The sequence below is a fragment of the Dermatophagoides farinae genome, chromosome 2, assembly GCF_024713945.1.
Source record: "Dermatophagoides farinae isolate YC_2012a chromosome 2, ASM2471394v1, whole genome shotgun sequence".
Classification (NCBI taxonomy): domain Eukaryota; kingdom Metazoa; phylum Arthropoda; class Arachnida; order Sarcoptiformes; family Pyroglyphidae; genus Dermatophagoides; species Dermatophagoides farinae.
The window spans coordinates 6,936,862-6,961,880 of NC_134678.1; the positions used below are offsets into that span (position 1 = coordinate 6,936,862).

Sequence of the window (25,019 nt, forward strand, 5' to 3'; positions counted from 1 at the left end):
TGGCATTAAATGACCAAACACATGTCTAGCCAAAACAACTGATCGATCAACAACATTCGATTCTTGTTATGAATTGAAAATTTCACAAGTGTAAAAAAAAGTTTGTAGCCAAAAAAATGGCCAATATTGCGAAGATTAATTGGCAAAAAGATTTTCATATCGATGAAATCGATGACCATTGTTTCATTGCAAATCTTGATAATAAATTTAATGCAAATTATCTTCAATGGTCACCTGATAATCAATTTTTGGCCGTTAATTTAATGGATAAATTATTGATATTCGAAACAAATATTCATCGTTTACATGGCGAAAGACGTAATCTTCTCAATGAATGTGTTGGTAAACGACTTGGATTTCGTTCGACTCATATCAAACCTGATTCCGGATTCAAATATAAAATAATCACCGCAAATGAAATGAATACAGATTTCTGTTTTGTTTCGCCTGATGCTGAGCCACAATTTATTGATTTTAAATTCGCTCCATCAACAGATGCAAATTGTTATCAAATTTTAGCCTGTCTTAGCGATCAAAATGTTCTCACTATTTATCTGAATTTAAGTCCATTCGAATGGCGACAAATATCTAATGTAACCAGATTTTTAATTGAATCTTTGCTTGAACAACAATCGTCGAATAATGATGATGATTATTTCGATCAATTGAATAGAATACGTATTAGTGCATTTGAATGGCATCCAGATATTGATAATGATCTTCCAAATGAAACTGTTCATCGTTTTCTATATTTCACAACTAAAGATGGTCATCTTTATTCGTTACGTTTAATTATCGATCGTGAAACGGATTGTCAGCTAAAAATACTGCGGAAAATTCAAACCAAATCTGAAATCATTACAATTAAACTGCTGGGCTCAATATTATTATTGATTCAATATCGTGATGGTAGAATAGATTTATATGACCGAAATTTTGAGACGATGACATCATTATGGTCGGAAAAAGATTATCGAATTGGATTGAATTTTGCCTACAAACAATTGTGTAATGATGAAATTGAAATAATTTTCTCTAAATATGATTTCATCATCATTGCTCATGTTAATACGATTACGATGGAATTGGAATCATTGAAAGAAATTTCCATTAAACAGCTAAATGATGAATCTATGGAATTTCATTATGAAAATATTTTTGCCATATTCAATATGAACAATTATTATTGTCTAACAACAATGAATAATGATTTATATTCATTCGAATTTTATGATATCGATTCAACATTTGTGATGAGAAAATTATTACATCCTTCAATGAAAAAACATCCGAATGATGTTCATTATGCATCAATATCATCATCATCAAACAATGCATTATTGGCCATATTAAGTCGACAAAATCGTTTCAGTGGAAAATGTACAAATTTCAAGTCAAAAAACGTTCGTCTATATATTGTTACCACGCACACTGCCAATCCATCCTCGACCATTTTATCATTGACAAATCGTTTGTTTTCTACTAATTTCCATTCATTTAATCTAGCTGATCTTTTGTTTATGATACGTTATAATTTATTACGTTCTAATTCCATCAAAGATGGATTCAATTTGATCACTGATATTCTACTACGAAAAGTTCCAATATGGTTAGAAAAATCCAATAATAATGATGATCTCATTGTTTGGCCATATCGAATCAAATGTATCAGATATCTAGCACGTTATTGTCTGATTGATGGCGAAAAATATCTTCTTTATGACGATGATAAACAAATTGATCACGAAAGACTTGAAAAATTAATTGACATATTAAACAGGCTCATTATGAAAAATCATTTCAAACAATCATCATTACATTTAATGAAAATCATTGTGAACAATAATCGATTGAATAATGAATTATGTATCGAACAATTGATTTCACTTGCCAATCTTATCAAGGCTAATGTTATCGATTTTCTACCCGATGAAATTGTAAAACAAATTATAGAATCAGTTGAAAATATACCACAGTATTGTCCTAGTTGTAATAACATTGTCAAAAATCCGGCATCATTTTATCTGGATCATTGTAATACAAAACAAAATTGTAATGGCCATCAATTTGATGTGGATTCAAATTCATTAATGATATTGAATCCTATTGAACATTCGATTGAATCCTGTCTAAAATGTTATGAATCAAAACTATTTATTCGAGATGATCGAACAAGCCTTTGGCAAGAACCACAAATGTATCCATTTCGTTTTGCATCCAAATGTTGTTTATTTTGTATTTGATTCAAACAAAACTCTTGAATGACACCAAATCAAAATAAATAAATTTTACAAAAACACACATTTTTAATAAGGAATTGCTTATTAATTTTATTTTTGAACCTGTTTTCATTAATTTCGCTAAAAAATTTTTCGACTAGTGGCGCCATCTGTTGACATAAAAACTACAAATCCGAACATTCAACAGGTAGTTGGTAGTGGCGTCCCCTATAATCAAGCGTTTTTGGTGAATTTCATCTTTTTTGATGATTTCATCTCCGATTTTAAAATAAAAATAAATTGCTATTAGTTCAAATTATCGAACTTAATTGAATTGTATTTTTTTTATTAAGAAAAAGATGATTTAGATAAGATAACATTTTGAAAGCCCGGAAGATGAGTGAAAATGTTTCCAAAATTTAAAAAGGATTTATTAATGATCTAGCAACACAATAGAAATCATAAAGAATTCTATGATAAATCTTTTTCAAATTTGACCACTATACAAGTCATATTATCGCCTCCATTTTGACCATCGATTGGTCGCACAGGCGATATACATCTTCGAATCATTTCCTGGCAAATTTTCGAAGGTTTCATATTTCTTTTGATGTATTTTCGAACAACTGAACAAGCTTCTTTCTCGTTCATAGAGTTCCAAATACCATCACAAGCCAGAACAATGAAATCATTGTGACGTATTTTTTCGTTTGATACAGTTATATCGGGCCAAGCAATTAGCGCTTGTTCTTTCTGGCCAAGAGATCCATTTGCTTTGAGCATATAATCACCAAAGGCACGTGATAAATTTAAACCAGAATTAATACGACCATTTATGACACGAGACCCAGCCATTTCAATTCTTTTCAGTTCTTTCATATCGGTTGGTTTATGATCCAATGTCATTGGACGTGTTTTGTTTTTGACATAGATCACGCAGCGTGAATCACCAATATTGGCAACATGTAATTGGCCATTCTGTTTACATAATAAGGCAACCACGGCTGTTGAACCTGTCACCATGGCCAATAATGGCGATGTTTGACGACGTTTTATACGACCATAACATAATTCATGTTGGTGACTAATTTTTATCAATTCATTATTGACACTATTATTTAATAGTGAAGAATCGAATTGCATGAATACTTCTTCCAATGCTTTACCTATGTGAATAAGAAAAAATGTGTTTTTAAATCAAATGAAACAAAAACAAAACAAAAATCATAGAATAAATACCATAATCTTTTTTCTTATAACAGGAATTGTTTTTAATCAATTGTGGTAATTGTTTAGCAGCATAACGAGCAATTTCGGGTCCATTATGGCCATCAAAAATGGCAAACAATGCTAACTGATTGTCTGAATCGAATTCAAGATCACAGATATGTGCATCCTCTTGATTTACACGCCATCCTTGTACGGAAGCAACACCGGCCGACAGTCTAATATCATCATGATAATCACTACATTCACATTCTAATTTAGGATAAGGTAAATAAAATTGTGCAACAATCTCTTCTTGATATTGTTCGTCTTCATAGTGTTGACGAGCAGATGTGGTTTGCTGTCCATTTGAACGTAAAGCAGAAAACCAACTCATTATTATTCAAAAGAAAAGAATTTTTTTGTTATATTTCAAATGGTAAAAATGAAACACTTTTTTTTGGTAATCGATAAGAAGAACGAACAAAATAAGATCAAAACACATCAAAACTATTCAAACATAACAATTGAAATGAAATATCATCATCATCATAATCATCATCAAGATTTAATATTGATGATGATGATCATTGTGAAGAACAAAAAAAAAATCAAACTGTTTATTCATTGTCTATATATTGATATTAATAATAACTACTATTTATGTGATCATACATCAAAGGTATTGATTGACAATTGGCAAAAGAACATTATCAAAAAACATTGTCATTAAAGGTTTAAAAAAAAAACAACACACACATACACACACACACACGACTTATAGATACACATAAAATGATGAAAAACCAAAAACAAAAAAGATTACTGAGAACTAGATCAAAACATGTTTCAGATTATTATTATGTCAATCATGAATGAAAATAAATATTTAATGTGTAGCGATCTGCACCCAAATGCAAACAACAACAACAACAACAACATTATTAACCGTTTTCATTAATTGACAAACAATTTTGAATGAATAAAAAGAAGTGGAAAAAGAAGAAGAGAAAGTAAAAAAAAATGTATTTTATAAACTGAAACAAATGAAATTAAAAGTTGAAATGAAATGGCAAGAAACTCTTCTTCTTTTTTTCTGGTTTGACGACGTCTCAAATTGTTTTTTTTTTTTTTTTTTTTTGATTCAAAAATGAGTCCTGGATTCACCTGGTTAGCAGTTGTTTGTGTTTGTTGATCATGGATCTGTGTGTATATGTGTGTTGGTGGGCTAATTTTATTTTCCAGAAAAAAAATCAATAATTTTTTTCATTTTTTTTTCTTCTTTATGAAGACATTGTATGCGTGTCTAAAAAGATTGTTTCAGAAAGGAAAAAAAAAATTTATGGCCCAAATTCATATGGATTGCTGTTGTTGTTGTTGTGGTTTTCTGAGTCAATAAACGCAAACAAAAATCCATGGTGATGGCAACCAACCATATATATTGCCAATTGTGGTGTGCTTTTTGTTTGAAAAAAATGGTTAATTATCATCATTGTAATTTATAGCGGAGATATTTTGATTGACATATGAAGGTATACAACATGATAACAGTAAACAAAAGAATAACAATGAATTTCGAATGAAAAAAACAGAATTGCATGTGTACATGTTTAGGTGTTTGTTTTTCAATGTTAATTGATGAATTGATTAAAGATCAATAGATAATGGATCATTTTTATCAAAATCCATGATAGATGATTCAGCAACTTTGATCATATCTTTTTCATATTTATCACTCATTGTACGAGTTTGATCATATTGATTAGCAGGGCAATTCGAATATCTAATAGCACATTGATGACATTGATTATGGCGACCAAATTCATAGCCACGATCACCACCACTGAAAAAATAACCCATTGGATCTTTTTCGGTTGTACCGAGCATCTCTACAGAATTTATCATCGGTTCACCTATTTTAATCTCTCCTTTTACTGTACGTTGGCATATATTTTCACATAGTAATCGTGTCATACAATCGGTTAGATTTTGTTGTCTTGTTGTATCAAGTTCTTTGTTGAAAAAATCTTTGACATAACCTTCGACAAAATTTTCAAACATTCCATCACTAGTACCATCATCAGATATAACATCAGCACCGTACGATGGTGAAAATACTGTAGAAAACAATAATATTAACAATAATACAAACAATGACATTATTTTATCGATTGATAGGAAACGAATAGGAAAGAATATCAAAAAAAAAACCAACGTTTGTTGTTTCAACGTTCAAAACATCAAATATGAACGGATGAAAAAGTGAAAAACTTGACAATCGAAATTGAGCTTGAAATATCTAGCTATTTGATATATGTAGGGATACTATATTTGAATTGCAGCGGAAAATATCTTTTTGAACACAATTTTTGAATTAGAGAAAAAAAACGCTCGATTGAACACACATACAATCCTTGGGGAATTTTTCACGGATAAAAGCACACACAATCGTAGCAATGTCAGTGTATCTATAGAAAAAAAATGTAACGAAACTAAATGAAACGAAACGAAATTATAAGAGAAAACCAAAGCTAAAGTGAAATTACATTTTTTTTCTTATTATAATGAAATTTCATCACATACACACACTGACCATTGGTTTACGTCATTTAGCGAACAGCGGATAGGAAAATTTTCAACAACAATTCTTCAGGGTTGAATGGTTGTTTCAGAGAAAATAATAAAAATAAAGAAAGAAAAAACGATACATACCTTATGATGGTTACCGAAAAAATCATTTGGAACAGATTCACATTCGATTCGTTTATGAATCAATGAAACGAATGAAAACAGAAAAACAAAAACAAAATTCACAAACAACGGAACTACAAGTTTGACCATTCGACACATAGATGGTAGCATTGTCTTCGAATGATAAATAAATCGAATAGAAATTTTGAACAATTTCTTTTTTTTTCTTTGAAATTGAATCGATGATTTTTTTGTTTGACACAATCATTAAGATGACAAGGATGATGGCAAATTGTTTTATGGACTATAAAAGGACCAACCAGTTGTCATTACATTTCACTAAATTTATTTTGTTACCAAAAGTCTTGCTGTGATTTATTAAATTCAACAACAACAACAACGACAACGATTTTATATCCGAAAAAATGGCTTTTACCCGTAATTTGATTATTACCATTTTCGTTACCGTTTCAACTTTGGCCCATTTCGTTTATGTACAAGAAACAATCGGTAATAATGAAACGACGACTGCTGCTCCATTAATACCATCATCATTTGGCTCGATTTCATTGAATGAATTGAATGAAACATTTCATCAGATTCTATTCAATACGGCCAATTTGACCAACCAATGGCAATATGAATTACTGAATACATCGACGGCTATTGTATCGAATTTAACGAAACATTTAGAATCATTGAATAATAATACATTGGTTCATATGTTATACAATACAAGCCTTACATCGATGGAAACTGGTACCAATGTATTCACCGAAAGTATTGCAAGACCGGCAACATTTTTTGTTGGACAAAATTTACGTCTACTTGGCAGTGGTCTTTGGTCATTGGGACATTCATTGAAACATTCTGGTTACCATATTTCCAATCTAGAGCCAGTCATACAAAATGTATCACAAACATTATCTGAATATGGTATCAATTTGGTCAATGCAAGTATTCAACATTAATCATCATCAGCCAATCAATCAATTCAACAATACGTTGACGTCGACACAATACTACTCATCATTAAATTAAATTATAAATCATCCACTTCTATTTATGCTTTTCTAATCATTTTTTTTTTTGGCATTGTTTTACATTTTGAAATTGACTAAATTTTCCATTTCTGTAAAATATTGACTTTAACAATAAAGCAAGAAAAGAGGAAAAAAATTTATTCGCATTTTATTTGCAGTTTTTTTTCAAAATTTTTTTTTTTTTATAGTTTTTTGTTGTTGTTGTTGTCGTGTCATCAGATCATGTGTGTGTGTGTGTCTGCGTTGACAGTCAATCAAAAAAAAAATCAGGATTTTTTCAGTGTTTTTTTTCAAAAAAAAAAAAAATGAAAATGATGATGATGATCAAAATGTGATAATTGAATTATTTAATAGAATTTTTTTTTTATATGAAGATCAAGAAAAAAAGAGAAAATTCATTTATGAATTTGATGGAAAAAAAAGAAGAAGAAGAGAAAAAAGATCGATAAACAATTGAAATATATAGATCATAATAATCAATAATAATAATTATATATCATAGAGAGAGAGAGAGAGAGAGAGAGAGAATTTTCATTTTTCAATTCAAAATTGGTTCCAGGATCAATGGTGGCCAATGTTTATAATGTCAATTTGTGTATGTGTGTGTGTGTGTGTGTTAAATATTCATTTATTTATATATATAGAGAACATGATGATGAAATGAAATGAAAAAATTTGATGATGATGATTGTGAAATATGGAAAAAAAGATCCAATGAAGATGATGATGATGATGATCATGGTGATCAAAATGAATGATGCTTATTGCTTGTGTTTGCGTGTGTGTGTGTGTGTGTGTGTATGGTAATTGAGATTTGACAACAAGAAGAGAGAGAGAGAAAAAAAAATATTGGCTCATCATATATATCGTTATGATGATGATGATGATCAAATGATCAGATGATGATGATGATGATGATGATGATTAGATAATTGGATTATTATTATTATAAAGATATTTTTGTTTGTTTGTTTTGTGAAAAAAAAGAAAGAAAAAAAATTCATCATTTTCATTTCATTCAAATGATGAATTTTTTTCATTTCATTTCATTTGAAAATCATTATTATTGCTTATTATTATTATTATTACTTGAAATCGAAGCCCAATCGAATTGTTTATCATTTTGTAGCCATTTTTCTTTGTTTTGTTTATTGCTTTGCTTGCATTGATTGATGTGTGTGTGTGTGTTTGTTAAATTATTGCTTTCGGGTAATAATAATGATGATGATGAGAAAAAAACGTTTTTGTTGTTGTACAGAATTTTTTTGTACTTTAAAATTTTTTTTTTTTTTTGGTCACAAAGAAAAATCAACAGAATATATATAATATATAATGAATGAAGACCTGGAATTTCAAATTATGCTGATCGATTTTGGTCGGTGGTGATGTTGTTGAATTTTGTGTGTGTGTGTTGTGCATCTTAAAAAAAACGAATAAAAATATCAAAAAATGAAAACAAACAAAAAAACAAACAAAAAACATTAGGTTTGCATCATCAATTGTTTTAACATGGGTAGAAAGAGAGAAAAATATATAGAGAGAGAGAGATTTCATTTTTTTTCAAGTCGACACAATAATAAATTGATTGATTGATTGATTTTTTTTCTTGTAACGAAACAGAAGAAAAAAAAATTGACAAACAAACAAACAAACAAAAAAACAAAACAAAACAAGAATCAGAATAAGTATATGGCGGGCACAAGGGGGGAGAAAATATGAATTTTTGACATTCTGCTTCATTTCTTACCATCGTTGTAACAGAAATTAAAAAGTAACAGAATATTTAGGTAACCTCAAAAGTTTTCAAATAAGTTTCTGTCTGTATAATTTTGTTGTTGTTGTTGTTGTTGTATTTGTATCAAATTATTCCTGTGAAAAGGCTTGAAATAGGAAGAAAGAAATCATGATTGTTTCAAAGATGTAAAGATAATGTATCGTTAAGTGGATGCGATGATGATGATGATGATGATGAATCAATTAATCAATATGATGATAGGTGGATGGGGTCAATTCTTCTTTTTTTTTGGCTGCAAACATTTGTATTTTGAATTTGCAATGATTGATGATTGATGATGATTATTAGCATGATGATGAGGAGAAAAAATGAGGTGATGATGATGATGAAATGGAACCAAAATTCAGCAAGTGAACGAAAAAGAAAAAGTTTTCATCAATATTATCGTCGTCTTTGTTTTTTTTTCTTTGACCGGAAGCCGTATAGTCGTTGTTATTTTTTTTAATATTAATTCGATAGAATTTGTGCTCATCGGTAGTGGTAGTAGTAGTAGTAGTGGTAAAATCGTTGCATATTCACTTTTTTTTGCAGAATTTGAACTTGAATTTATTTATTTTTATTATTTGAAATCGAAATTGATATGTTTTCTGGTGTTGAGTGGGTGTGTGTATGTGTGAATGAGAGTGTTCATTATTATGAAAATGTCATCAAACTTTTTTTTTACACGAAAAGATGAAAACTTGATCAATTCGTGAAACAAACCGGAAGAAGATGATTGCAATAAATGAAAATCAGGAAGAACGGATGTCGTTGTCAAATATTTATATTTTCTTGATGATTCTTTCAATAATGAATGTTGATCATCATCATCATCATCATTCTCAATTCTCATGATGATAATGTTTGCTCAATTTAAAGTGATAAATTCTGTATTATGAATCATATTCATAAGGGAAAAAAAGAAAAACGAAGAAAAAAAAATTCGGTGTTCAGGGAATGGATGAATGAATGAATGAATGAATGAATGAAAATATCAATCAATCAATAATAATTATTCGGGGAAGAAGTGAAAAATTTTTTGTTTTTTTTTTTTTTGAATATATGCGAGAATTTTCATTAATTTATTGCAATATTGAAAAAGATGTCGTTGAGATGATCATCACAATTCTGTTTCTGCCACAATTATTAATATAAAAAAAAATAGCTGCAACAAAGCTGGTTGATTGTTGTTATTTTGAAAATTTTTTTGTTGTTGTTGTTGTTGTACGATGTTATCTCAGGTTTTTATGGTGTTTTTTTTTATTTGTAGCAGATGTTGTTGGTTGGATTTTTATTTTTAAATTTTAATTTAATCAATAAAAATTATTAGATGGATGTGAATAGCGGCTCTTTTGGATGATGAATTATTTCAAGATTTGATAGCAAAAAATTGGTATGGACTTGGTACAAAGCCAGCGGCTGTTTTTTTTTTGCGATTTGTTGTTGTTGTTGTTGTTTATTCGTGTAATATGTGTTGTTGTTGGTGAGATGGTAGGTGTGATGGTGGTAGTGGTGGTGGTGGTGGTGGTGGCGTTTCATGTCCAGAGCGGATTTTAGTAGTTTTTTTTTATATTTCGGAAAAAAATAAATGAAAAATAAGGAATCGAGGTGAAAAAAAAATCAATGAAGCAAAGTCAAAAAAAATTATTTAATCGGTATTATGTAAGTGGCGGAGCGGATAAAAGGTGTCTCGTCTGTATTGGAATTTTTGTTTTCTGCTATAACTAATCCTGAAACAACAACAATTGAAATGCTGCGCCTGATTTATCATATTTCACTGGTTTCAATTTAAATCTAATAAAATGGTGTGCACTTGTTTGTTTATCATAATGAAAAAACCACCTGAAGCCACCTACCTGGGCCAAACATCAATCAATCAATTAATCAATCAAAATACTAAATGAAACCCGAAGCGGCCACAATTCACCACAACTGGACAGTTTTTTTTTATCTGGAACAATAATGTATGAGTGTGTGTGTGTGTGTGTTTGTATGTGTTTGGGGGTGTGTATGTATTCTGTCTGTTTATTACAAATATAATGGATGGATGAATGTAATGAATAATATATATGTGAAAGAACAATTCTTCATCATCATATCATATAGATCATTGAAAATGATCGATAATATCATCAATTGAAAAATTGATTTGAAAAATGAGAGAAAGAGAGAGAGAGAAAAATAGTAGTGAGAATCAAAATTATCATCAATATCATCATATATAGAGAAAAAATGGAAGACCAGTAAATGGGGGTATGAATAACAAAAAAAAAAAAAAATAGAAGAAATGAAATCATGCACCATACACAACACACACACTCACACACACACACACACACACACACATACATAAATAATTGAAATGGCAAAAATCCAAAAAGATTGGGATGCATATGTATATCATTCATTGGTTCATCATCATCATCATCATCATCGATTTCTATCAAAACAAATCAATCGGATTCTCATGGAAAATGAATGAATGAAAGACAAATGAAAAGATCAAACGATGATGACGATGAACGATAGAAATATATAGAGGAAAGAACTTGTGGTATTCAATTTCATGATGATGATGATGATGATGAAATCAATCATTATGTGAATTAGCAAGAAAAAAAAATTGAATGAAAAAAACAAAGAAAAATGAAAATCAAAAAAAAATTTTTTTCACCAGAAAAAAAAATTAAAGAAAAATAAAAAATTTGAATTGAAAATTTTGGATAAACAAAAAAAAAATTTTGGAAACGCTGGTTGGTTGGTTGGTGTGTGACAAATTTTTTTTTGAATAAAATTGGAAAAAAAATTGTAAAAAAATAAAATGATGATTTGAATGTTTAGTGAAATATATTTACAGAATAATAACAGAATTTGAAGAATAAGAAGAAAAAAAAATAAAGAAAATTTGTGTGAAACGAAAACAAAACAAAACAAAACAATTTGCGATTCTGTTTCTGTTTTTTTGTTGTACACTTGTTTGTTTGTGTGTGTGTATTCAAATATCACAATTTGTTTGTTTGTGGGTGGGTGGTTGGTTGGTTGGTTGGCTGGATTTTATGCTGGAAATTTGACTGGAATCTCATCCGGTAAGAATTTTTTTTTTTTTTTTGCATACACACACACACACACATACAAATGAGAATTGTATCTATTGAAATCAATCAATCAATCAATCAATCAATCAGAGTTATTATTATTGTTGTCGTTGTCGTCGTCGTCATTTGATTATTATTGTAAAAAAAATTGATCAAGTTATTTGTTTGTATCTATATTTGAACCCGCAAATATGTTTTTTATTTGAATCAGAACAAAACAATCAATCACATTAATCAATGCATCGATCGATCAATTATTTGTCTTTTTTTTTGTTTTTGTGTCGTGTTTTTTGTTTTTTTTTTCAAATGTAAAAATTATTATCATCATCATCATCAACATCATCGTGATCATCAATGAATGAATGAGAAATTTTTTTTTTTTTTTTTTTTTTTGATAACAATTTGTTGTTATATGTCAAAAAAAAAAATTATTTACACACGTAATTTATGTGGTCCAGCCATTAGATGATGATGGCCACTCATTATAATATCGTTCACTTGATGACCAGTTGCAAAATTGTGGCCGCTGCCGGGTTGTGATTGTGTTAGCTGATGATGATGGTGATGATGTGACGGTGGTGGTGGTGGTGGTTGAGGTTGAGGTTGTGATTGTGGATGGCTATGATGATTATTGTTGGTGGTTATCGTTGTCAAACCGTTCGTAACGGCTGCTGCTGCTGCCGCAGCTGCAGCATTACCATTTGAAGCTGCAGCGGCTGCTGCCGCTGCCGCTGATGCGAACATTTGACTAGGCAAAAATGGTAAACAATAACTGGATACCGGAAGCACACCGTCCACGCTACCTGTAATTGATTGATTGTATATGGATATATATACGGTATTTATGTAGTATCACTTATTTTTGATTGATATTTATTGTTTGTTTGTATTTGGCTATTTGGGTTTAAATTAATTTGGGTGATGTTTTATTTTTTGTTCATTTTTTTCTCTTTTGAACACATGTATAATTAAATCATCACTAATTCAAATTAATTGATGCTGACCTATGTTGTGTCCTTTATCGAAGTGGTTTTGTTGTTGTTGTTATTATTATTGGCAGCATTAAAAAGTTAATAATTTATTTATATAGGCGTGAGCGAGTGTTTTTTGTGTGTGTGTGTGTATGCATGTGTGTTAAGGAGTGTGGAATTTTTTTTCCTAGATAAAAGCCCTAGCCATAAAGCTTTTTTTATGACAATCCTAAACAATTTGATCATGAATTTTTTTTCAATACTGAAATACTAGTTTTATAACAGAAAGATATCGAGAACCAGTAGATCCACACCACCGCAAATACAAAAGAAAAAGGGTTTATACGGTATGTCATTCTAAAAAAAAAGAATGGGATTGATTCCTACCTGTAAATGGGTAGCCAAAACCGGGATAACTTGGATAACCACCACGGCCAGCATAACCAGCTGCATAGGCTGCGGGAAAACCTATATATAATGATAAAATGATAATAAAAACATGAATGAATGGATGATTGAATGAAAAAAATGGTTGCTTAAATGTTTTATGGAAAAAAGGCGTTTCTATATTGAAAAAGAAAACAAAATATCATGCACAACAGTATAAAAAAAACTCTACAGGGTGGTAATGAGAAAATGAAATGAATTTTGTGACTAACTATTAAAATACTAAATAAATAAAACATGCAATCTATTTTCAATGATGATGGTCATTCATTTTCATGATGGAAAGAATGAATCTAATCTAAACTATGATCTACTGATAAAACAGAAAAAAAAGTTAAAGGGTTAAATAATTATCATTTTGGGTATTTTTTGGAATTTTTTTTTTTTGAAAAAAAATCAAAATAATATAATTACTTGGCGAGCAAGCGTGATCTGCAAGTGAAAGACCGGCACCGGCGCCACCGGCATTTCCGGCTGCACCATTGGCGCGTGTCAAATCTGGTCCACCGCTGCAAAGATGATAGATGGCTTTAGCAGTGGGACCAGCAGCAAGGCAAGCAGCTGCAGCAGCTGCTCTTGTAGTAGGATCTGGATTTTGAATTGAATTTGTTTATTTCAATGATTTTTTTTATTATTTTTTTTGGTTTTTGGTTTTTTTTTATTGTTGGTGCATTTTCGTTGTTGTTGGTGTAATTGAATTATGAATGAATGAAAAAAAAAAATGAAAACAAAAAAAAAGAAATTGTTTTTTTGAACAATACGCATTATTATTAGTCACATCAAATAATGTCAAGAGAAAAAAAAATGAATAAAATTCTCTATATGGATTGGAAGGGTGAATTTACATGCCATGGAACAGGGTGAATGAAAAAAAACAATCTAATCTAAGGAAATTGTATGATAATATTCTATTGGATTTGTACGTCTAATTGGTCACTACCACTTAAATAGGATTCTAACATCAACAACAACAACAACAACAACATTAATCTACGTGGCTAGGAGACAATAAAAATTTGGGTGAAACGCAAATATCGTTAATTAATTAATAATTTAACGAAAAAAAACAAAACAAAACAAAAAAAAATTAACGAGCATTCATTTTTCTTTCTGGTCAAATCAAATTGGATACAACAAACAACACATACCATCGGCTAGTGCTCCAAGCGGCCAAACCAAATCTATTGTTATTTTGTTTATTTGATTGATACAAGAGATACAGAAAAAGGGAGAGAGAGAAAAAAACATAATAAAAATGATTAGTGAGATGAAAAAAAAATTTAAACATTTCTTCTGATCAATCAATCAATCAATCGATTAATCGATTGTAATGAATGAACAACAACAAAAATAAAACATCATCATTTACCTGTAGTTCGGCCACCACGTGAAACATTATTGGGCATCATTACTTCTTTTGGTTGTGCTTTTTTGCATTCAACCATTTTATTATTAATCTCATGAAAATGTACTTCACAAACTTTGTCGACAACATCTTCACTTTCGAATGTGACAAAACCGAATCCTTTGGAAATTTTAATAATGATGATTGAGTGTGCGTGAGTAGAGTTGGGGGGAAGAAAACAAGAAAAAAAAATCCAACGAAAAACATTAATTAGTAAATGTGGACAATGGACAAAATTTGATCTTGATTGTAACAAAAAAAAAAATTTGAAAACTTTTAAACTGCAATAAGAGAATCATGGAATTAACAATTCCACTTAAAATCATAAAAACATTAAACGGAAACGATGATTGTGACACCTACAACAACAACAACAACAAAACTCTAATTGCTTGTAAATATTAGTGGAGACAACAAAAAAAAGATTTCAAGACACTTACACTGTCAAAAACATTATAAATACATTCACATATTTAGTGTAAAAATAAATGAATTTGAAATCAATAAATAATGATCGATCAAAAAGATCCATCATCATCATCATCATCATAATCATCGTTTTTTTTTCATTTCAAATCTTAAAAACAAGAAAATGATTACTACTACTACTACTGCTTCTATTTTTTTTTCATAATTACAAGTCTTTCAATGTTTCTTTATCGTTGTCGTTGTCGTCGTCGTTGTTGTTGTTGTTGTTGTAGAATCATGTTTAATGTCATCATCATCATCATTTTAGATCTTGTCTCTTGTTTGTTAGAAAATAGACATCATTACTAATGGCGTGTGCCAAAGACAAACACACAGTAAATATTATATAACAACAACAACAACAACAACAACAAGAGATACAGATTCAGAAATTACTTTTTTTCCTGTATATTTTAGGTAGTAGCAGTAATAGTAGTTGTAGTAAACTTTGTGAATGAAATTCGATTAAAGGCAATTTGTTGTTGTTGTTGTTGTTATTCTATAATGCAATTGTTATGTTGTTTGTTTGAAGCTAATATTTTCAAAGAAAAATGATGATGATGATGATGAAAAAAATGTCAGTATTTTATGCGTAATCATCTACTAGTTGTATAATGGATGTGTCCACACAATAGTGGCCGAGGTGGTGGCCGACAAGAAAAAGAAAAAAAAAATTTTTGAATATTCAAACGACCACGACGACGACGACTACGACTACGATAAGAACAAGAATTGACAAATGAAAATAAAATGTAAAGCTGAAAACCTTTTTTCGTTCAGCCAGGAAAAAAAAGAGAAAAGAAATTGATAAAATTTGATTACCGATTCTCACACACACACACACACACATCAAACCAATGAAATCATCCAATACATTTAATTCAATTCATCAATTTCATTCAAGCGAGCAAAATTCATTTCACATTCATTCATTCATTCATTCACACAACTTAAATAAATGCCAAACAGAGAAGCCAACATTTCAGGGGAAAAAAAGCAAAATTATGGCCATAGCATAATAATTTGGACCATTTATATCATCATCATCATCATTATCATCATTATATCAACGTTGAAAAGCAATTGAAGCAGCAGCAGCAAAGAGAAAAAAAAACAGTGAAAGAATAAAGAAATCAAATTAAATTATTTTCACTTTGTTTGATTTTATCAATTTCATACATTTAATGCTATTCATTTATTACTTGTCATCATTTGCTGTCTTTTTTTTTGTTTGATTTTTGTAAATACAACAACAACGTATAATGATAATTGATGAAATTATTAAATTACCAAACAAGCAAAACGATATGATAATTATGATGATGATGATGACATTGTGAAGCCAACAAACAAGAAAAGAAAATTGGAAATTTCGGCAAAAAAAAGTCTGCAACAAATCGATAAAAAATGTTTTTTTTTTGGGTTTGGAAGAACGAAATACAAAAAAAAATGTCTGAATATTAATGTTTTGAATATCTAAATTCATTATATACGACATTAATGAATGGGACTGAGAAAAAAAAATGATTATTATGGTCGACTTTTGTTTCATGATTTTCAGAATGATATGAATGGCAGTAAAATAGACAAAAAAAAATCATCATTATTTCGGTGATTTTTGTTGTTGTTGTTGTTGTCATTTTATTGTTGTATTATATTCTTTCCAACAACAACAACAAGATAAAAATTTTTTTTTCTTCACTTTAATACACACAAATCAAGAAACACAGATATAAACAACATTAGAACAGAAAAAGAGAGATAAAAATCCATTCTATACCATTTTTTCCAAGAAGCCATTGCTTGCATTCACTCACACACACATTTGAAATCCAGCAAAAAAACCAACAACAACAAAATTTAATGGCTTGATCCATTTGAATTTATTCCTCTTATTCTCTGTGCATTTCGTTGCCATTATGCACACACACACACACACATACATGTCATTCTGGCCGGGATTCTTGGCAACTGGCAACAATAATAATAATCAAAAAGAGAAAATGGTGAAACAAAAAATGTTGAATTGAACAAGTAAAAAAAAAAATTTTCGCAAAAAAAAATATGTGAAACAAACACACACAAAAACAAGAAAAAAAAAGAATCCACTTTTCACTTACCTCTATGACGATTGGTCTGTTTGTCGAACATTAACATTGCGTCTTCAATCTAGAATATAGAAAAAAAACAAAACAAAATGAACACAAAGAGAATAAATGTTAGTGATATACAACATTCAACATGATAATAATGATGATGATGATGATGATAGTGTGTTTCATATCTCTAGGGTGTTTTATCTATTTTTCATCGCCCATAAGGTGTGCATAATATAATCACCTAGTGTGTACAAATTTGTATTTTTTTTTTTTTTTTTTTTTGTTTCAATATCATTACATCATCATTGTATTTTTACATAAAATAAATTTAAACAATTCAAAAATACAAATTTTGATTAATTATTCAAAATTTTCAAACATTGAAACATTCAACGAGACAAAACAAAAAAAAATTCTGTATGAAATAGCAATGGAAAAACCAGAAATCTAGAGAAACATTTTTTTTCTATTCAATGATGAAAAGATGATGGCTGAAAAAGCTTTCTGTGGATGGTTTAAAACATCGGCCGTATTATTATTACATTTTTGGGGGCCTGAAGCCTACAATAAATGGAACTGAATTATGAAAATATATAGAGAAAAACAAGCAGAGTTTCAGTTTTTTTTCCATTCAATTTTTCTAGATTTGAAATTGTTGAAATGGTTGAAAATGAAAAAACAACAAAAACAACAACAAAATTGAATGAAATTGAAACAAAAACATTTGGCAATTTCTGTTGCGAAAAAAAAGTGTGAATCAAGAATAGAATCAAAAAAAAAAAGGATACACACGACATCTAACTAAGGGGGCCAGAATAATAAATCGAAATGTAAAAAAAAAAACTTACCCGACCAAATTGTTGGAAATAGTTTTTGACGTCATCTATAGTGGTAGGCGCTGATAGACCACCGACAAATACTTTTTTCGTTCGTGTAACCATTTTTGGATGTGCTCGTTTAGGAAAGGCAATCTTGGGGTCGATCTATCCACATACACCAATGACACCATATATATATACACATAATAATAATGCACCATGAAAGAAAAAAAATAACAGCAGAAAACACAAACACATTCATGACATCACAGACACACACAAAAACAATTTCAAGATAATCATTATTTTTTCCAAGATAAAAAATAACGAGAAACAGGAAAAATAAAAGAATTTTGTTGTTGTTGTTTGTTGCAATGACGATTGATGAAAATGTGAAGATTTATATGTATCGATAGTATCGATTATGATTACGATGATCAAATAACAATTGATGATGGTGTAATAATATTAAAAAAAATGGAAAAGAACATAAAAAAAAGGAAAGAAATAAATAAAAAAGATGATTAAGAGGATTCTTTATTATAGCAAACTATAGGATGAAAGACAAAACATACCTTTTTGCCATCCAATTCATGTGGTCCATTCATAAGTACTTTGTCCACACTGGACGAATCGGCAAACGTTACGAAGCCAAAACCACTGAAATGAAAAATAAAAAAAAAAGAATAACATTTAGATTCATGAGAACGCATTTTTTGTTGTTGTTGTTGTTGTTCAAATGATATAAAAAAACCTAGTATTTCTTTTTTCAAGGAAATATTCTTCTTACGGAACCTAGTTAGTCACTTTCATGATTGAACAATAGATGCATAGATATTCTTCTATACTGAAGTTTATATAATCCTTTTTTCAATATACTTGAACCGTTTACTCTATTTTTATTCAAAAATCAAAGATTCTGTTTATTCATATGTAGAATCTTAAGTGAAGCAAAAGAAAAAAAAACAGCCATTATTAATAATAGTAGTGAAGCGGAGAGCAAAAAAAAAAGTCAAGAATTTTTTTTTTCACTCACAAAAATAATTCTTTCGTGTGAAATTCATTCTCACTACTTTGTCAATTGGACGATTTTTTTTTAAATATATTCAAAGAAAGAAAAATGGTGAAAAAAAAATTCTAGAAATAGAAAAGTAAATGGAAAGCGGTATTCTGGATATTCTGTCTGTCTGTATGTATGTCTGTTGTAGAATCGTTCAATTCTGTTAAGATTTTTTTTTTTTTTTTGAAAAAAATATATAAATGATAATAATATCTTTAAAAAAAACATATAATCCAAGTGAAAATAATTGAAAAAGGCAAAATGAAATCAGAGAACAAATATACACACAGAAAAATGAGTCATGAAATAGTCTGATTTTAATCGAAAAAATCATGAAATAGCATGATTTTTTTCTAAAAATCAAGAAATAGTTAGACCTAGGTGCAATTGAGAAATAGTTCGACTTTTAGTCAAACTATTTCATGACTATTTTTCACATTCGAATTATTTCATGACTGATGGTCAAGAAATTTCTTAACTTTTATTCGAATTATTTTCAGTCTAAATATTTCCTGACTTTTTTACACAGTCAGCTTATTTCTTGACTTTTCTACCCAGTCAACTTATTTCATGACGGGTGGTCAAGAAATTTCTTGACTTTTATTAGAATTATTTTCAGTCAAAATATTTTGTGACTATTTTCACATTCAACTTATTTCATGACTGACGGTCAAGAAATTTCTTGACTTTTATTAGAATTATTTTCAGTCAAAATATTTTGTGACTATTTTCACAGTCAACTTATTACATGACTGATGGTCAAGAAATTTCTTGACTTTTATTAGAATTATTTTCAGTCATACACACAACAAAATGAGTCATGAAATAGTCTGACTAAAAGTCAAGCTATTTCTCGTTTGATACTAGGTCTAACTATTTCATGACTATTCAAAATCAAAAAAAATAGCTTTTCTACCCATTCAAATTTTGAATCCATGCATTTTTTGAATTTCTAATTGAATTTTTCCAAGTCAAAAAATAGCTTAACTTAGCGTCAAATTTATTATTTATGCAATATAATACGATGAACTTTACATTATCATCGTAATATGTTCGCAGCTATGATTGGGGATTGGACACTATTGATAAATTTCAAAATAAAGCTTTATTGATCAAGTATACGCAGATCATAGATCCAACATACTCGATGGATAACGATAATTTAGGATGGGTTTAAATACTAGATTATAATCAATTAGAAACATTAATCAGGTTATAACATTCATCAAATCAAAGTCAAATATTCCATTTATGATATTCAAACAATTATGTTTGGATTTCAAATTTTTCATTTATATTATTAAATATAAATTTTTATTGAATCCTGAATGATCCCCGTGTTGTGAAACGGTAGTGCTGATGGCAAATACACGTCCAACATTCAGTTAATCGAATTAAATCTCAAATTCTATATTTCATGTTTTTTATTGTTCAATGTTCGATTATATTATTCACATTTGTGATTAGTCGATGTAATATACCATTGATTAATGAACAACGCGATTTTATACTTTTTTACTAAACTTTGTTAGTCTTTGGTTGTTTGGTAATTTCAGAAGATAGATATTGTCACATTTATTATTTAACGGATTTTTGGTTTTGTGATACATCGACTAAAGTAAGATTATGAATCTGATTCCTGAAGACTTGAAACAGTGAGTAAAACAAAAACACTTGCATCCTATTTTCATTCTAATTGTTTGTCTTAGAAATGCATCCAGAAAAAGATTCGAAACAGATATTCTGTTCTGGCGAGGAAATACAGGAGCCAACACAATAATTTGGAAAGAAAAAAACAAAAAATGTCAATAATAAAATGCAAAAAAACACATCGAATGCTATTATAATTTTTACTATTTTATTATTATTATTATTATTTTATCATTATTAAAATTTGGTATTATTTTTATTAAAATTGCCTGAACATTTTATGACTTGATTAGTCAAAATATTTCATGATAAAAAGTCAAGCTATTTGATAATTGGGGTAGTCAATTTATTTCATGACTTCTAGTCCAGCTATTTCATGATTAGGGTAGTCAACTTATTTCATGACTTCTAGTCCAGCTATTTCATGATTGGGGTAGTCAACTTATTTCATGATAAAAAGTCAAGCTATTTTTTGATTATGAATAGTCATGAAATAGCTTGAAGTAGGTGCAAACGAGAAATAGCTTGACTTTTAGTCAAACTATTTCATGACTCATTTTCCTGTGTGTAGTATATATTATATTTCCAGAACGATATTCAATGATGATTATCATAATAATAATCATCATCATCATCATCATGATTATGCAAAAGACATCTAGTCTTTCACATCGTCATCGTTTTTACATATATATAAATTCCCAATGAGAATGTTTTTTTTTCTCATTTCTTGACTGTCTCATGTTGTTTTTTTTTTTGTTTCATTTTTTCTCGCAATGTAAGTAAAACAAATGAAATGAAATGAAAAGAAAAGCCAATTTGATAAAGTGTTAAACTTTTTTTTTTTTTGTTTCTTTCATCTTCTTGTTTTTATTCTTGGAAACAATTTCAATTTTGTTTTCACCACATTGAAAAAAATCCTACCGGGAAAAGAGGGCAAACTTTGTACAGTAACAGTTATATTGTTTTGAAATATTGGTATAAAAAAGGCGTGGCTTACATAGACTTTTTTCCCCATTTTTTTCAATGCAGTCAAATGTAATAAAATCTATATTAGCGTTATACACATACACCAATTTCATTTGAATAGTTTTATTTGTATTTGGATAGAATGAAGAAGAACCATGATTCTTTATTCAAAGAATATATTCTTATCGCTTAAATATTGGACAACATAGTGATAACCATGGAATGAAAAGATAAATAAATCCAGACAAACAAATAAGGAGAGAGAGAGAGAAAGAGAGCTACCAGTAGTAAATAAGAAGAAATTCATTGAATTTGTTTGGACAATACTGTGTGTACTGCATTTCATTTTCAAGAATAAGCAAACCAATGATTTTTGTTTTTCAATAGTAAAAAAAAGAAATTGAATGAAACTAAAATGCTGATGATGGATAAACTATGTATGTGTGTGTGTGTGTGTGTTTAAGTAAACAAGCAAAAAGATAAAGAAAAAAAATCGGACTTTCAAATAAAAATAAATGAATGGATTGAACAAGTCTAGAGATTTTCAATCATATGACATCCAAAATACAAACAAAACAACATACATGAATATATAGAAAGAATTTGATCGAAATTTGATCAATATTTAAATATTCATTCATCGAATGTTTGTTTGTTTGTTTGTTTGTTCATCATCATCATCACTTGGCAAAGCAATGCAGCAATTTATCATTCACCTATAGTATAGTATGTTATTTTCAAGTTATTCTTCAACGAAAATTGATCGTGCACATCACGTCGATGTGGAAATGAGAAAGAGAGAAAAAAAAGAATCTTGAATCGTGATAATAATCATTACAAAAAAAGGTAGAATTTGCTTCAGAATCGTAGACATGCACACACACACAGAATTTGGCCAATGATTCTCGTGTGTGTGTGTGTGTTGAAACTGAATTTATTTTTCAATTTTTTTTTCATTTCTACATGGAGAGAAAAAAAAAATCAATTTGTGTAAAAGTATTTGTTCATTTCATTTCGTTTCATTTTTTTTGCAGTTGCTTGCTTGTTCACTAAAAAAAACAAACAAACAAACAAACATGGCAAAACATTCAATCTATCAATCAATCAATCGATCAATTTGTTGGAAACACACACACACACACACACACACACACACACACACACAATATTTGAAAATTTTGTTATTTTCCAATTCTATAAATTGCCTACAACACAGAAAAAAATTGGAGAAAAAAAAAGAAAAAATTCACTTACCGAGATCTCCGCGTTGTTGGATCTTTCATGACCATCACTTCGGTTATATCACCAAATTTACTAAAATATTCCCGAAGGCCTTCTATAATAATTGAACCAAAAAAAAAAAATTGCCAAAAAAATATGAATTAAAAATTTAATGTAATCAATGAGAAGAGAAAATGGCAGAAAAAATTCATTGGAAAAAACACACAAACACACGAAGAAGAAAAAGAAGTGAAAAAAGTTGAAAATTACAAAGTCGATCGATTGATCGATCCATTTATGCCAGCATATATATAAATAAAAAATGATAAAAAAAAACCTGCGGCTCAGATGTGAATAAATTATTGAATTTGAATGCTTAGCAATATTCAAAAAAAAATTTTTTTTTTTTTGGGCGAAAAATATGAAATTTTTTTTTTATTTTAAATTTACAATTTGCGTGTCATCTTGCATTCTTTGTATGTCTATCTGTCTGTCTTTGAATTGAATCATCATCCAAATATCGAAATAGAAGAAAATTGAAAAAAAAAGTTTTTCAGTTCAGCAACATTTATTGGCACACACACACACACACACATGGAAAACATGAAAAAATGAAACGACGATGGAAAATATAATTGACGACGACATGAATCCTATTGGAATATGAGTTTGGCTTTTTCTTTCTCTCTCTATATCGACATATGATAATATGACAATGGCGATGATGATGATGATGAAAAGTATTAAACATACACACACACACACATCAAATGGCGTGAATGTAAAACACATTTTCAATGAAGAATTCAACAGAATAGAAAAATAAAAATAAAACTAATATAGAATAACAAGAAGACCGGGAATGAAATTCTGAATTTTACCATTTTACTCGATATGGTAACAGATGTTTACTGTCGGACAAAGAACCAAGAGAAAAAAAAGAGAAAAAGAATTCAACATCGACAACAACAAAAAAGTCTGTCGACCAGGAAACAATGAATTTCATTATCATTAGAATTATTCTGTGAAAAGTGGTGAATCACAAACACACACATATCTATCTATGGATCATATATTTCAATAATGATTTTTGTTTTCTAATATTTCTAAATTGAAAAGTAAATTTCGAGTTTCGAGTACAAAAAGAATGAGAGAAATAAAATCATGGCCCGGCCCAATATAATCAGAATCAACTTTTCACGTTTTTCATCATTCATTCATTTCGAAATTCGAGTACAGAATCATCATTATCATCAGGATTAGTTTTTATACACACACACACACACACACCCATACCCATTCAATGAGATTGATTAATTTTAGATTGGTTTTTTCTCTTCCAACAAAAAACCAGGAATACAATCGATATTGATCGATCGATAATAACAATGTGAATCAGGCAATCATTTTTTTATTCTGGTTTCTATTAGATTTACTCTTTCTTTTTGGCCAAACAACCAAAAAAAAAATGGACAAAATTCACTCGATTCAATCCGATACAATGTTGACAGGTAATTAAATCTACAACAATTGACAACAAGAATCAAGAGACAGCAATTCTCAGTGAAAAAAAAATTGAGAATTTTGATGTTTCAAAAGCAAAAAAAAAAAAATCGAATTCAATTGAAAATGAAAATAATTGAAGAAAAAGAATCGAAAGATTTTCTGGAGAAAAAAAAGTAGAAAAAAATTTCAAAAATTGAAAATAAACTATAAATAAGATTGAAAACCAAATCAGGCGTAAAAATCTAACAGAATAAAAAAACATGAATGAATGAATGATCGAATGATGAATTCGTAAGCCTAAAAGTGGTGTCACAGAATTCAGTCAATTTCACTATAAAAGGTAAATTCTTTATTTATTCTTGGGCGTCTAAATAATT

The 25,019-nt window shown here is 29.1% G+C and overlaps 5 protein-coding genes across 12 annotated transcripts in view; 2 read left to right on the forward strand and 3 right to left on the reverse strand.

The window, feature by feature from the left end:
- The first annotated feature begins 13 nt into the window (after positions 1-13).
- Positions 14-2,297, forward strand: LOC124492282 (uncharacterized). The gene has a single exon (XM_047055144.2). The coding sequence runs from the start codon at positions 117-119 to the stop codon at positions 2,241-2,243; it is 2,127 nt and encodes a 708-aa protein (XP_046911100.1). The 5' UTR covers positions 14-116; the 3' UTR covers positions 2,244-2,297.
- Positions 2,298-2,529: 232 nt separating this feature from the next.
- LOC124499427 (putative protein phosphatase 2C 6) lies at positions 2,530-4,026 on the reverse strand. Its single transcript, XM_047063369.2, has 2 exons — positions 3,459-4,026; positions 2,530-3,385 (listed from the first exon to the last, which is right to left on the reverse strand). Exons 1-2 carry the CDS (start codon positions 3,820-3,822, stop codon positions 2,691-2,693), a joined length of 1,059 nt encoding a protein of 352 aa, XP_046919325.1. The 5' UTR covers positions 3,823-4,026; the 3' UTR covers positions 2,530-2,690.
- A 1,046-nt stretch (positions 4,027-5,072) lies between these two features.
- Positions 5,073-5,585, reverse strand: LOC124498847 (uncharacterized). The gene has a single exon (XM_047062670.2). The coding sequence runs from the start codon at positions 5,583-5,585 to the stop codon at positions 5,073-5,075; it is 513 nt and encodes a 170-aa protein (XP_046918626.2).
- A 328-nt stretch (positions 5,586-5,913) lies between these two features.
- Positions 5,914-7,295, forward strand: LOC124500208 (uncharacterized). The gene has a single exon (XM_047064253.2). It carries the CDS (start codon positions 6,542-6,544, stop codon positions 7,085-7,087), a length of 546 nt encoding a protein of 181 aa, XP_046920209.1. The 5' UTR covers positions 5,914-6,541; the 3' UTR covers positions 7,088-7,295.
- Positions 6,454-25,019, reverse strand: part of LOC124500522 (RNA-binding protein 6) — a 36,749-nt gene continuing 18,183 nt past the window's right edge. For 2 of the 8 annotated variants that reach the window (XM_075728451.1, XM_075728450.1), the window contains exons 4-13: positions 23,170-23,251; positions 18,812-18,896; positions 18,267-18,401; positions 17,440-17,488; positions 14,816-14,971; positions 14,595-14,627; positions 13,861-14,034; positions 13,387-13,467; positions 10,790-12,831; positions 6,454-10,352 (exon numbers count right to left, since the gene is read on the reverse strand). In XM_075728451.1, the coding sequence (XP_075584566.1) occupies positions 12,461-12,831; positions 13,387-13,467; positions 13,861-14,034; positions 14,595-14,627; positions 14,816-14,971; positions 17,440-17,488; positions 18,267-18,401; positions 18,812-18,896; positions 23,170-23,251 (1,166 nt within the window). In that variant the 3' untranslated portion in view covers positions 6,454-10,352; positions 10,790-12,460. The remainder of the gene's footprint in view (positions 10,353-10,789; positions 12,832-13,386; positions 13,468-13,860; positions 14,035-14,594; positions 14,628-14,815; positions 14,972-17,439; positions 17,489-18,266; positions 18,402-18,811; positions 18,897-23,169; positions 23,252-25,019) is intronic. The other 6 variants (XM_075728453.1, XM_075728452.1, XM_075728455.1 and 3 more) reach the window with 3 other exon arrangements.